Raw genomic sequence first — 14,445 nt, 5'->3', positions numbered from 1 at the left:
CTGGATTTCACTTTCACAAACTGTGTGAGCACAATGGAAAGTGCTTTCTGGGATTATGCCATACCCGGACGTTAGAGCTTTAATTTATACGAAGGGTTTTCAACTTGTATTCTAATATTTGCACAGAAGGGTCAATATCCCAGCCTCTGCCATTCATACCTCTGTGGCCAAGGTAACCTAAAGTGTGTCTGCAACTCCCCATATCATTTCACAGTGTACCATTAAGGAGGTTGTCCTCTACTAAACAACTCTATCAATGGCCTCAGGGTTCTGCACAAAGCCTAAACAATCTGTCCTTAGCTCTCAGACCGTGAACTTTTGCTCCCAGACCTGTGTCCCCTGGCAGTCTATTGACAGAAGCAATGCCACCTGACAGCTGCAGCCAATCAGTGGATCAGTGGCGTTTTATTGGATGTAGCCTTAACATTTTGTCCAAGTGTTTTTCTGTTTGCACGGGAAATGTGAAAGCTGCTGCCGAGCCACAATCACTGGTTGGCTGCAGCGTTCACGTCACATTGTCTATGTTAACTGACTGACGGAGACCATGGAGCTGAGAACAGAAGTACGGCTCTAGATATCTTTTTTACGTTATGTAGCACCCATGGGCCATTAATAATTGGCAGTCCAGTAGATGACAATCCCTTTACGTTTATAAATATAATGAGAATACAATATTTTCCTTGGCAAACTTGGGCGACAACGTGTAATAGTCCGGGCAGATCTAAAGCTACTTTCAACATCATGTAGACTGCCAGTCAAAGGGATGTCATCTTACATCAAACTTTTGCCCATGGGCTCAGTTTTGGGTGAAGAAAATAAACTGAGTTTTACTTATCCTCGTAGAGTTCCGTGTCCATGTGCCACAGATAAATAGACTAGGGCATTGATACAGAAACAGCACTAAACTAGGGAAGGGTAACTAAAGCTTCTTTTGTTTTCAAATTTAACTGAGCCTATGAGAAAAAGTTTGTTGAAAGAGGATATCCCTATAAAGGGGATTTGTCACCAGGTTTTTACTTTTTAATCTAAGGACACGATGAGGTAGAGGCTGAGACACTGATTTCAAGGATGTGATACTTCTTAGGCTCTGTGCTGCTGTTTCAATAGAATAAGTTTGTTTTTTTATCAGCAGAAGTTTAACACTACAAGACTACAGCTCATGTGTATCCTCGTCCAACTCCACCCACAGCATTGATTAGCAACTTACTATAGAATGTAAACTGAAAGCTGCTAATCAGGAGTGTGTGGAGCAGCTTTCTGAGCTTTAGTGCATGCCTAGGATCTTGGATTGTATCCCAACTGATGCACCCAGTAAAGTAAGTGATATATTGTTGGGTTCAGGGTTTCTTTTCCTACATTATGCTGCTCTCAGGTGAGGTAGAAATAACCTGCTGACAGGTTCCCTTAACACTCAAGCTGCTGTGACTCATGTCTCACTTCTGCCCTCTTCAGGTGAAGTATTTACATTGCACAATACAGTAGAATATCTCAAAAACTGCTAAGGATGTACCTGATAAAAATGACTATGTCTGTAACCTAAGGCCCTCCAGTAGGGGAAAAACTTTGACCCTGAGGATTCAGTGACGGAGGTTTCAATTTCATAGCAAATTTGTGCCCCCGGGCAACAGATAAGGGGATGAAACACTCTAGAACGCTTTGTTACTGAAAGTGGAGATCATTTATAGTCACTGCACTGATGTCATTTGGTGGCGGATTAGTTGGATCATGCGCGCTGTGCACATTCCTATGCATGAATTTCGGATGATTGCTGCATGGAGCCTCATCCTATTGGTTATTGCAATCTCAGTATGTATCTGGGCTATGGTCAGCGAGAATCATCTCGATACAATATATCGTGTATAGTATGTAGTATGTCTGTTCTCGTGTCACTTCTGCTGTGTCATTCATTAATTCAATAATCATTCAATGGAATGAGAACAATTCATGATTCTCCACATGAGTTTTCTTCCATATTTTATGGTGTGCCATGCTTTATCTAGTATCATGCTTCATAAAGCATACTGACAGCTTATAAAGGGGCATGTAAAAAACTAACAAAGAGATAATAGGATGGTAAAGAGTTTCAGCCTGCCCAGTCTCCCTGATAATTATTATACACGGAAGAAGGAAATATAAGAATCACCGAAGTCAGTAACCTTGCAGTGGCTGATCACTGCTAACATGTAAATCTCTATTACTGATATTGAGAATGGTAACGATTTGTATTACATAGTAAGTTACAAAGTTACAGAATTATTCATTATACATGGAAAGTTATTGACCACCATTGAACAGTAGTCTTTATTTATGATATTGTCCAACACTGTGTAATGATCATTTCTTAATATTTCCTAATATTATCTTGAAATTGAAGTTTCACCTTTGTAAGGGCTCCTTCAGAGGTCCATATTTTATGGTCAGTGTATTGAGCTTGTACTCAATGGACAGGATAATAATCTAATCATAACTAGGTGTCCATGTGAAAAAATTGCAGTGTACTCTCGTCTTGTTATCTTGTGAATTATAGACGAGACTAGTACATGATTCCATAACACATAACTTCTGCGCTGCTCCACTCTACAAACGAGCACCTGAAGCTGCAAATGGAGCCAGTCACGTCTGCAATTCCTGTATGATAAAGAAAGCAGCCAGTTGAGATACAGTAAAACACTTCCACCTTGTCACTTTGTAATTAGTTATGCATACATTATACATTAATTATACATACATTTGTCACGTACCCGCTTCTCAGCACGTGACTTAGGGTTGCGCCTGTAAGGGTTATCTATCTCCTCTCACTCAGTCCAGCAGTCAACCTCTGTTCTATGCTGCAGTGGGAGCATAAATCACACCCCAACACTGGCCACACCCCCACTTATAGACGCTACCAACACTCACTGAACACACAGGTGATGAGTCTCAGAAGTACTGCTACTACTATGTGCCAATCACCAGGAACATCCACTCTAAGGCTATGGATTCTTTAGAGCAACAAGGTTCAGACTTATTAAAGTTTTAAGCTTTAATACAAAAGGAATAGTGCTTACATTAAAATGGATATAAAAATAGAAATAAAAAGTGACATAGAAATATGCAAAAACAGTGATAAAATAAAAGGGAGAAAACTTACAGAAATATTGAACTTTACGTTCTGGCATTCTGTCCCCGAGGGAGGGGGGAATATGAAATGGAGCACAACATCTTCTCCCTCATTTCTGTCTATCGGCCTAACTGACCGCTGCGCTCTGCAAACAACTTTGGACTAATCTCTGCACTAATCCACACCTCCCACTCCCTACTTCTGCAGCGCTGCGCCAATCCTCTGGAATGCTCTACCCCAAGAAATTAGGACTATCCACAATTTGCAAAGTTTTAGGTGCTCCCTCAAAACGCATCTGTTTAGAGCGGCCTATCACATTCACTAATCAATGTCATTCTATGTGTAAGTGTGCATGTGTAGCCCACTCACTATCTCCATCTATCCCTCACTCCCTCAAGATGCCTGGACCATCATTGTAAATACATCATTGTAAATACACACCTGTACTTTGTATCTCCCTCACCTCATGGTAGATTGTAAGCTCTCACGAGCAGGGTCATCTATATTTTGCTTTAATTATTGTATTGTTAACGCTGTTGCTTATGACTTGTGTTTTGAAACTGTTAAACTGTACAGCGCTGTGGAATATGTTGGCGCTATATAAATATTGATTATTATTATAGAGGACATTGCCCTAGTTGTATAGCAATTCATGGAGTTGCATAAGAGCATAGAAAGAGCTGCAGAATGGTACATTCACTTGCAGAATAGTGTGCATGTGTTTGGTTAGCTGACTGCTGAATAAGTTGAGGATGTAGTTTGGTGTCCTTAAATATCAAGTGCTTTTGTCAGAGATTCATTGATATGTGACCTAAGAGATAGTGTAAAGAAGGGAAGCGTGTAGTACTATAGGCAGCAGGCCTTATTGCACAGAAAGAGCAAAAGTGATGCAGAAGGGCTCATGATGTCCAAGATGCATCTATGTGCTGGGTGGAAGTGAGGCAGCAAACAGCGCTGTGGATAGGTCGGTGGACAGATATGACAGTGGTGACAGAAGTGGGAGAACACACTGTCACCTTAAGAGCTGCAAAGGTCTTAAAATTAGGAAAATATAACCTGAGATGAAAAACAGCACATGACAAAATACACTGTGTCATTATTTATTAGACAAAAACTAGGCCAAAATGCCGAAGCAGTGTGTGAAAATGTAGGTCGATCTCATAAATCAATAGCTCGTAGAGCTACCTTTAGCAGCAATCACTTGATTTAATCATTTTATGTATGACTTAAATCTTTCGCATAGTTCCGAAAGAATTTTATCCCATTCTCTGAGAATGTAATAAACAAGGCTGTTCTGGCACCCTCAACTTTGTGCTTAAGAAAAGTGAGTTGACAGACAACTAAACTCTTTCCTACCAATGTATTGAGGTAGACACAGGGGGGCCTTTATAACTTTTATTGATAGGATCAGTGTAAAACTACAACCCCTGGCAAAACTTATGGAATCACCGGCCTTGGAGGATGTTGATTCAGTTGTTTAAAGCAGATCACAGACATGGCACAAAACTAAAGTCATTTCAAATGGCAACTTTCTGGCTTTATGAAACACTAAAAGAAATCAAGAGCATAAAATGTGGTAGTCCGTACTTTTTTAGACCAAGCAGAGGGGAAAAATTATGTAATCACTCAATTCTGTGGAAAAAATTATGGAATCATGAAAAACAAGCAAACAAAAAAACACCCCAACACATCACTAGTATTTTATTGCACCACCTCTGGCGTTTATAACAGCTTGCAGTCTCTGAGGCATGGACTTAATGAGTGTCAAACAGTACTCTTCATATCTGGCTCCAACTTTCTGATTGCTGTTGCCAGATTAGCTTTGCAGGTTGGAGCCTTGTCATGGACCATTTTCTTCAACTTCCACCAAAGATTTTCAATTGGATTGAGATCCGGACTATTTGCAGGCCATGACATTGACCTTATGTGTCTTTTTTCAAGGAATGTTGCACAGTTTTTGCTCTATGGCAGGATGCATTATCATCTTGAAAAATGATTTCATCATCCCCAAACCTCCTTTCAATTGATGGGATAAGAAAAGTGTCCAAAATATCAACATAAACATGTGCATTTAATAAAGATGTAATGTCAGCCATCTCCCCAGTGCCTTTACCTGACATGCAACCCCATATCCTCAATGAATGTGGAAATTTGCATTTCTCTTCAGGCAGTTATCTTTATAAATCTCATTGGAACGGCACCAAACAAAAGTTCCAGCATCATCACCTTGCCCAATGCAGATTCGCAATTCCTCACTGAATATGACTTTCATCTCGTCATCCACAGTCCATGATTGCTTTTCCTTAGCCCATTGTAACCTTGTTTTTTTCTGTTTAGGTGTTAATGATGATTTAGCCTTTCTGCGTGTAAATCGCATTTCTTTTAAGCAGTTTCTTACAGTTCGGTCACAGACATTGACTTCAGTTTCTCCCATTCGTTCCTCATTTGTTTTGTTGTGCATTTCCTGTTTTGGAGTCATATTGCTTTAAGTTTCCGGTCTACCAGTATGTTTGCCTTTAACAACCTTCCCATGTTGTTTGTATTTGGTCCAGATTTTAGACATAGCTGACTGTGAGCAACATTGTGTGATGATTTACCCTCTTTTAAGAGTTTCATAATCCTCTCCTTTGTTTCAATTGACATATTTTGTTAGAGCCATGATTCATGTCAGTCCACTTGGTGCAACAGCTCTCCAAGGTGTGATCACTCCTTTTTAGATGCAGACTAACGAGCAGATCTAATTTGATGCACGTGTTAGTTTTGGGAATGAAAATTTAAAGGGTGATTCCATAATTTTTTCTCACAGAATTGAGTGATTCCATAATTTTTCCCTCTGCTTGGTCTAAAAAAGTAACCATTACTGACTACCACATTTTTTGTTCTTGATTTCTTTTAGTATTTCTTAAAGCCAGAAATTTGCCATTTGAAATGACTTTAGTTTTGTGCCATATATGTGATCTGCTTTTTTCTACAAAATTAAACAACTGAATGAACATCCTCCAAGGCCGGTGATTCCATATTTTTGCCAGGGGTTGTATACGAAAAATGAAAGTATTCAGTACAAGGCATACAACATATCTAAATACATAGAATTATGTATGTTACATGACATTCACAGTGTAATTGCACAACATGGCGGTAGTATAAACATCTGTAATATCAAAAGGCTACTTTGATATAAAACATATAGATCAGAGCACCTACATAATACAATATGGTGAGCTCTAATAAGGGGAAAATAACTCACCGACTGTGCTATGTGGAGGTAAACAACTAGATGAGCTAAAAATCAGGGAGAGATAATCAGCATGTCAGTATCCATGAAGACAAAATGGCTGCTGGAGAAGAAGGGGGCAAGGATAATGCAGGCTGATGGGAAACTATGGAAGCCTTGATGAGCCTTAAAGATTAAATTGCACAGCAAGCAATGAAACAGAAAGTAAACTACAATGAGAACATTGTCAATAGAAGTCACTGCTGGATAAGTTATGACAATATGCCACAGTTCAAAAATACAAAGCATTGTAAACTGATTATATGAATTTGTATAAAGGCATGACACTCCCCGTCTGGTAACCAGGGGATGCCAAATAAACTTTAACTAGAGAGCAATAGAATAAGTTCAGAGACAGGTCTAAGAAACAGTTTTCCGGTTTGCTTGGGGATCTTGATCTCCACCCTCCGGACCTGTCCATCTTGACTTGGGAAGACTTTGGTTACCAATCCTTGAGGCCACTTGTTCTTTTTAGACTGTGTTCTTTACTAGGACAACATTTCCAGGTTCCATGTTGGGCTTACTAGCTTGCCATTTGTCTCTTGTCTGTAACGAAGAAAGGTATTGGTTTTTCCACTTGGTCCAGAAAAGGTCTGCTAGAAATCTGTACTTTCTTCCACTGGGATTTGTACAAGTCTTTAGTAGAAAACTCTCCGGGAGTCTGCATGCTGACATTAAATTTCTGGGTGAGGAGAGATGATGGAGTAAGCAGAGATGGGTCTTCAGGATCACTGGATATGGCAACTAGTGGTCTAGCATTTATAATGGCTACTACCTCGGCCATGAAGGTAGTGAGAGTCTCATGGGTGAGCTTCAAAGGACCTAGCTGTAGAAAGATGGAATCGAGGATTCTGCGAGCAATGCCGATCATGCGCTCCCACATGCCTCCCATATGAGATGGATTGAAGGTCCATGTGCAGCCAAGTTCGGAAAGACATATTTCTACTCGGTTAACATCCAGGTTTGAGGGAATCTTTAGTTCACCACATGCTCCAACAAAGTTAGATCCTCTGTCCGAGTGAATATGCTTTACATGTCCTCTGAGAGAAATGATTGGTCTGAAGGCATTTATGAAGCTGGATGTGTCCATTGCCTAAACAACTTCTATGTGCACAGCTCTAATACTCAAAGATGTGAATTAAACTGCCCAGCGCTTGCTGTTTGCATGTCCTCCCCTAGTATGTCGTGTGGTAACAGACCAAGGACCGAATACATCGAAACCCACGTTGGTAAAGGGGGGTTCGGTGCTCAAATGGTCAGCTGGAAGGTCAGCCATTTTTTGGAATTGACATGAACCCTGGAGTTTCCGGCAAACAATACATTTGAAAATGACTCTGCTCACAAGTCGTTTAGCCCCTATTAACCAGAATCCTGCTTCTTGAGGGGCACCTTCAGTTATCAAGCATCCTTGATGTTTCACCTGTGAATGATAATGTTCAACCAACAGAGAAGCAACATGACCATGACGAACAATGATTGGAGTACACTCATTACTTTCAAGCTTTGCATTTGAAATGCGTCATCCGACTCTCAGCAGTCCCTGAGCATCTACAAATGGGTCCAATTTTTTGAGGGGACTATTCTTAGGGACGCCTCTGTGATTTTGGAGGGATTCCAGAGTCTGGGTGTAAGTCTCATGCTGGACACAACGGATGATAGCATTATTCGCCTGCATGAATGTGTCCGCTGTGTAAGCTTTATGACAATGATGCCAGCCTTTGCATAGAACTGACCTTGATTGTGTTATTTTAAAAGATCTAACAACATGAATCAGGCAAGCTAATGCTCTGTAAACTGACTTCCAGGTGGAGAATCTTAGGAAGCAGCTGGAATCAAGGAGCCTTTTGGTGTCTGTTGTGTTAAGTGTAGAAACTTGAGGCCAGATCTCTACATCTGACTTGAGCTCTAAGAGTTCATGTGTTGGGTTTCAGTGCGTTCGGCGGGCACGTCAAAACGATGCATCCGCATATATCCACATACATCCGCATGTCCTGCGTACCCAATGTTAAAGATAGGTATGCAGGATGCATGCAGAAGTAGGCAGAGCTAAATGGTAGAAGTGCAGAAGTAGGTGGAGCTTATTGGAGGAAGTATGCAGCTCTCCGCAGCTCAGCCGAACGCTTATGTGATACCAGCCTAACATACCTGTCATTTGCCGATAATGGGATGGGTTCACTGTGAGGTTTCAATTGAGGGCCTCCTGCTGCTGTTAACCTGGTAAATGCCACTATCAATCTGTGACAGATGCATTCAAAGTGCATGAACCAAGGGGTATGTTATTCTACATGACCGTCAGGCCCCCATGGTTGGCTGTTATGACAGCCAGGGAACTGCTGAAATCTGTGGCTGGACTTCAAAAGAGATCTTGATTTTTACTATATACAGAAATACAGCTACATCACGAAGAGTTACACTTTGGTATCACCATAATTGTACTGACCTAAGGAAACATGTTGTTAGGTCACTTTACCGCACTACGAACGCCATGAACTCAAACCTCAAAAAACATTTGCGGAATTGCATTTTTAGTGTAATTTCACTGCATTTGGAATCTTTCACTTGTTTTCCAGGACATTGTCTGGTAAAATTAATAGTGTCATTCAAAACTATTTCTCATGGAAAAGGAAAACACGCCGTATAGCTATGTGAATGTAAATAGGTTAATTCGTACCTTTCTTTTCATTTTAATCCGGAGCCTATCCACCATTTGTAGTATTTTTGTCCCTATTTGTGTTTTCTAATTACTACACCACCCCATATGTTTTTCGCTGTAAAATGTTCTACACAAAAAACCTTTTCTTTTAAAATTACTTTATGTGACCTATTTTACCCTAACTAAAATGTGTTTGTGGTATAACCAAAAGATATGGGTGACAATCTGGTACTTTGACCACTCAAATTTGTGGGTAGATGTACCACTTATTATTTTGCCTCCCTAAAATTATTATTACTTACATTGTAGTCTAAAGAGGAATGTGATAATTATAAACTGAGCCAATGACTTATATTGTCAGAAATGGAACATTGCAATGGACTCTTGCCTCAATCATATCTGCATTTTTCCTCTTAGCGGTGTAGTGACAATATGTCTGTCCTTTTCTTTCTCTGCAGTTAACTGTGACGATCCGCTAGTGTCCCTGCTACCACAGACAGCATTTGACAGCTCCTCAGAAATGCTCCTTAGTAAAGCAAAGCTGAACAGTCGAGATGGTAAGATCACAGTCTAAAGTTTCTGTCACCAACCAAGACCTTCGTCTTTGATGAATAATGTATTATGAAAATTTTTGTTGCTGAAAACAGCTCCAGGAAAAAAAAAATAGAGATGTTTTTACAGTTTCTTGTTTGAACTTGTGACTGAAAACATTCCCAGCAGAATGAAATGGATGAAATCTGCCCAGCGGTGGATTGTATATGCCAAGTTATATAGCTTCTGCTTAGCAGTGCACAAGGGCACCCAGTTGTTCACCCTCTCAACTCTATACAGGCTCCTGTCCTTAGCTCTAGGGGCCCCTGTGTTGAGTCCATGGAGTAGCTGCTGGATGGTGAAGCAAGTTGAGGTGTTTCCAGAACACGTTTCAGGACAGGGCTTAAACAGCAAGGTGAGAATCAGAGGCAGGGACAAGAAAGTCTGATTCCAAAAAGCATAGTCAAGGAATACACAGGTTCACATCCTGAGTGTGAAAACAAGATATAATGCAAAAGAGTACACAACAATCCAGGGGTCAGATCCAGAAGAACATCAAGGATATCATACAGCAGATTAAACCTTAATAGAGAAGACAGTTCAGATAAGCGCACAAAGCTGTATACAGTAAGTACACTAAATATATGCGTTCCAAAGCAGTAGACAGTTTTTTCTTCTTATTTTTCACAAAATAAAATTTTTGGAGTAACTGTGTGCACTCAGCCTTCTTTCTAAGGAAAAATGTGAACTTTGGTCCTGAGATTAGTGCCGTTTTAACGACAGGGGTCACAGAGCATTAAGAAGACTTTCCTTCACCTGGAGACATCCAAGAAGTATCGTTTCTCCTTGCGGAGATTGACATGGTAAGCATGCCGAGATGAGGAGACTCGCAGTGCTCCTCTGGCAAATATTCAAATTGTCTCTTCAGAGAGGAAGAGAATTAGAACTCTAGTGCCACCTATTGGAAGTAGCAATCCTAAACTTCAATGTCGACCCTTTAATGAACCTTGTCACATGATTTAAGATAAAAGCCAAACTTGAATCTCAATTTGCAGAGACTGTTTCAGGGGTACTGCCCCTCGTCAGTGCAAAGTGCAAAGTGTGAGATCTGGTTTGGCTGTGTGAGAGGCATCTGACCGATATCCAAGAAGTATCGTTTCTAAGTGGCACTAGAATTCTAATTCTCATCCTCTCTGAAGAGACAATTTGCACATTTCCCTGAGGCGCATTACGGCTTTAAGTCTCCTCATCTTGGCATGCTTAGCATGTCATTCTCCGCAAGGAGAAACAATACTTCTTGGATATTTCCAGGTGAAGGAACATCTTGTTAAACCTCTGTGTCCCCTGTCATTAGCCCTGTCATTAGATCGGCACTAATCTCAAGACCAATGTTCACATTTTGCCTTAGAAAGAAGGCTGAGTGCACACAGTTACTCGCAAAATTATATTTTGTGAAAAATAAATAGAAAAAACTGTCTACAGCTTTGGAATGCATATATTTAGTGTACTTACTTGGATATTGGTCAGGCACCTCTCACACAGCCAAACCAGATCTCACACTTTGCACTGATGAGGGGCAGTACCCTGAAATACAGTGTCTGCAAATTGAGATTCTAGTTTGGTTTTTATCCAAAGTCATGTGACAAGGCTCGTTAAAGGGTCGACATTGACTTTTAGGATTGCTACTTCCTATAGATGGCACTAGAATTCTAGTTCTCTTCCTCTCTGAAGAGACAATTTGCATCTTCACCTGGAGAAAATTTCAGCTCATTGTCTTTTTTTCCATGTAGCCTTGTGATTTAGGCTGAGATGACAAGGGCAACCGTCTCATAAATCTAAATACAGACGTTAGATAATGAGTAATTTACATTAATTATCCTTTGCACATACTGGGTTACATCAGCTATTATATGGCTCTCCAGAGCTGAATTTACTGTTCTAATGGTGCAGTCAATGTGTACATTACATTACTGAACCTGTACTGATCCTCAGTTACTCCTGTATTATAATCCAGAGCTGCACTCACTATTCTGCTGGTGCAGTCACTATGTACATACATTGCATTATTTATTCTGTACTCACCCTGAGTCACAACTTGTATTGTACCCCAGAGCTGTACTCACTATTCTGCTGGTGCAGTCACTGCATACAAACATCACATTAATCACCCTGTACTGATCCTTAGCTACAGCATATGTAATAGACAGCACAGCTCTGGAGTATAATGCAGACTGTAACTGAGGCGACAATAAATCTTTTTTTTATTAATAGTGGTCCTGTGATTCCATGTGAAGGAATGAGATGGTTGAAGTTGAAGGTGCTTAGAATAAAATCTGGATTAATGTGCTCTATATTGTCTACCAAAGTTATTGTGCAAAATGTTTTCCTGGCTGCTGTCATTCTGTCATTTCATTCATACATTTGGTGCCTTATTATTTGGAATATTTTCCATCATTTCCTGACACCGGTCTGTGGCTATAGTCCAGCTGCGGTATCATACACAAACACTATGATACAGAAATCTCTTAGTTTCATTCCAGACAGTTAAGAGCAAATTAGAATAAAATCAGATTTGCTCAGAAAGGAATCATTTTATTTTACTATGAACCATCTTTTTGACAGTTAGAGTGATCAATGAGTGGAACAGGCTGCCACGAGAAGTGGTGAGTTCTCCTTCAATGGAAGTCTTCAAACAGAGGCTGGACAGACATCTGACTGGGATGATTTAGCGAATCCTGCTTTGAGCAGGGGGTTGGACCATATGGCCCAGGAGGTCCCTTCCAACTCTACGATTCTATGATTCTATGAATGTAAATTTTGTCACAATCTTATTTTCCTTGTGAAGACCTCCATAATCCTGTAAGCATGGGTCTGAAGATCTTTCGTCAGCTGCGGCCACTGATTGGCTACAAGTAAGTAGCCATTTTTAAAATGTCAGAGATATTATGATGTGATTATCCTGGTGAGAAAATATTCCAAACAAAATGGCTTTGTGGTGTTAACTTTATGCGCTGCAATGTCTTTTTGTGTGTAGGTTTACCCTGTTAATGACCACATCATGTAAAATTATGCCACAGGATCGAAAGCGGTGTATGGTGAGTGCTCAGAACCTGAGCCAGCTCCATACAAAGTAGATTCAAGCTATGTTACACAGCCGATGTCCGCCTGTAGCAGCAGTGGTCGGAGCAGGTTTAAATTGCCTCCCTTTTCCCATTTAAAAACTAAAGAAATAAAAATCAGAAAAAATAAACATAAACATATTAGGTAATACCTTATACATAAAACTCGAATCTATGAAAACATTCAATTATTTTCAATGTCAAAAGGAAACAGAGATTGAATGCAAGAATGACTGTTGTTCTGCACTCCCTCCCCAAAATAAAAGCAATAGGAAACAAGCAAAACTTTACCTGCACACCAAAATATTATCAATACATATGTAAGTTCAGTGTACAAAAATTATAAGCCCTCACAAAGTTCAATTGATAGAAATATATAAAAGGCACAGATCTCACAAGAGAGCATTGAAAAACTCATTATTTTTTAAAGTTCTGAATTATTTTGGCCCCTGAAATATAAAAAATAGTCTTGATATTGCCGTAATGATATTGATCTAAATAATCATACAGCCAGGTAGTGTTACTGCATAATGAAACTGTAAAAACAACTAAAACTCCTGGATCATTTGAAAAATTTGCTTTTGGTGGATTTTTCTCTACCAATCATAATTCATGGCAGTGTTTGTAGGCAAATTTGTTAGTGAGCCCACTCCCTAGTACGAAACATATCCCAACACATGAATGGCCTCAGGATGCTTTACCTTTGGCATGACCTGATGGTAGAACTCACCTTTTCTTCTGGAGACTTCATGGTAAACGCAAGACACATCCTCCAAGAGCAACTTCTCACAACAACCCAGGAGCAGAAGTGAATGGCCAACACTGAACAGCTGAGACTATCAAAGCAGGAAAGCTTCAGGACCTCTCAACTGAACAGATTAACCCCTGCACTGCTAGCAGAAACCTGCAGGACTACATGAAATCAGACACCGTGGTGTTCTAGCTCCTCTCTGTCACAGTAAACCTGAGACAAAATACTTATAATTGTACTTCAGTAACAGTCTGACTAAAAGAACTAAAAACACTGAAACAGCAAATTTTGTGAAAACCCAAATTTATGTTGGTCTCGAAACTTTTGGGCTTAACTATAGGTACTGCAAAATACAGACTGTCTCATTAGAAAAACAGATGGGTGTCAACCCTAATATCAAGTGCAATGTCATTTGCTGAGACTTGCATGAAAGCTTATGTGGCACCACTGAGGGTTCAGTTGCCACAGAGGTACTGCACCTCTTCCAGAGGTACTTGTGAACAGTCTATCTTTTTCACCAGAAGAAGCAAGAGGAATAAAGAGGGAAATAGAGAGAAAAAAGGAAAAAAAGAGATATTCTATCACATGCATGCATATTTATTATGTACATATATATGTAGTTTATATGTATATCTATATACAGTTATGTTCACTTTTTATGTATGCATCCCCCTTCTATTCTTTTGGGGTAGATTATTGTTTTGGGATAGATTTGTTTTAAATATTTTCCTCTATAGGTTTTTCAATATGGGGGGGGTGGAATTTAGATAAATGCGGACAAAAGAATGATCACTTTTATTTGACAATTACAGTATATTTTTTATGCAATTTTTTATGTTTGTCATATTTTTTCCTAAATTTATTAATTAGGAATCGGATATAATTATTTTTGCACTTTATATCTGTTAATACATATATTTCAAATGTACACAATTAATATAGGGATTGGTATTTTGTCCTTATATAGATTTATGTTGTTTATAATCTGAACATGTTATTCATTATGTATTGATTATT

At 39.6% G+C, this 14,445-nt stretch overlaps 1 protein-coding gene and 1 long non-coding RNA gene across 3 annotated transcripts in view; one reads left to right on the top strand and one right to left on the bottom strand.

Moving 5' to 3' along the window:
- Positions 1–14,445, top strand: part of LOC141073688 (contactin-associated protein-like 5) — a 960,637-nt gene that overhangs the window by 161,490 nt on the left and 784,702 nt on the right. For both annotated transcript variants that reach the window (XM_073561036.1, XM_073561037.1), the window contains exon 2: positions 9,486–9,584. In XM_073561036.1, the coding sequence (XP_073417137.1) occupies positions 9,486–9,584 (99 nt within the window). The remainder of the gene's footprint in view (positions 1–9,485; positions 9,585–14,445) is intronic.
- LOC141073691 (uncharacterized) lies at positions 2,204–13,649 on the bottom strand. Its single transcript, XR_012227045.1, has 2 exons — positions 13,408–13,649; positions 2,204–2,628 (listed from the first exon to the last, which is right to left on the bottom strand). It is a non-coding gene; the product is annotated as an uncharacterized lncRNA (long non-coding RNA).

The sequence above is a fragment of the Dendrobates tinctorius genome, unplaced genomic scaffold (assembly GCF_039654945.1).
Source record: "Dendrobates tinctorius isolate UK_male_01 unplaced genomic scaffold, ASM3965494v1 ptg000312l, whole genome shotgun sequence".
NCBI classification, from domain to species: Eukaryota; Metazoa; Chordata; class Amphibia; order Anura; family Dendrobatidae; genus Dendrobates; species Dendrobates tinctorius.
This window is presented reverse-complemented; position numbering and strand designations above follow the sequence as displayed.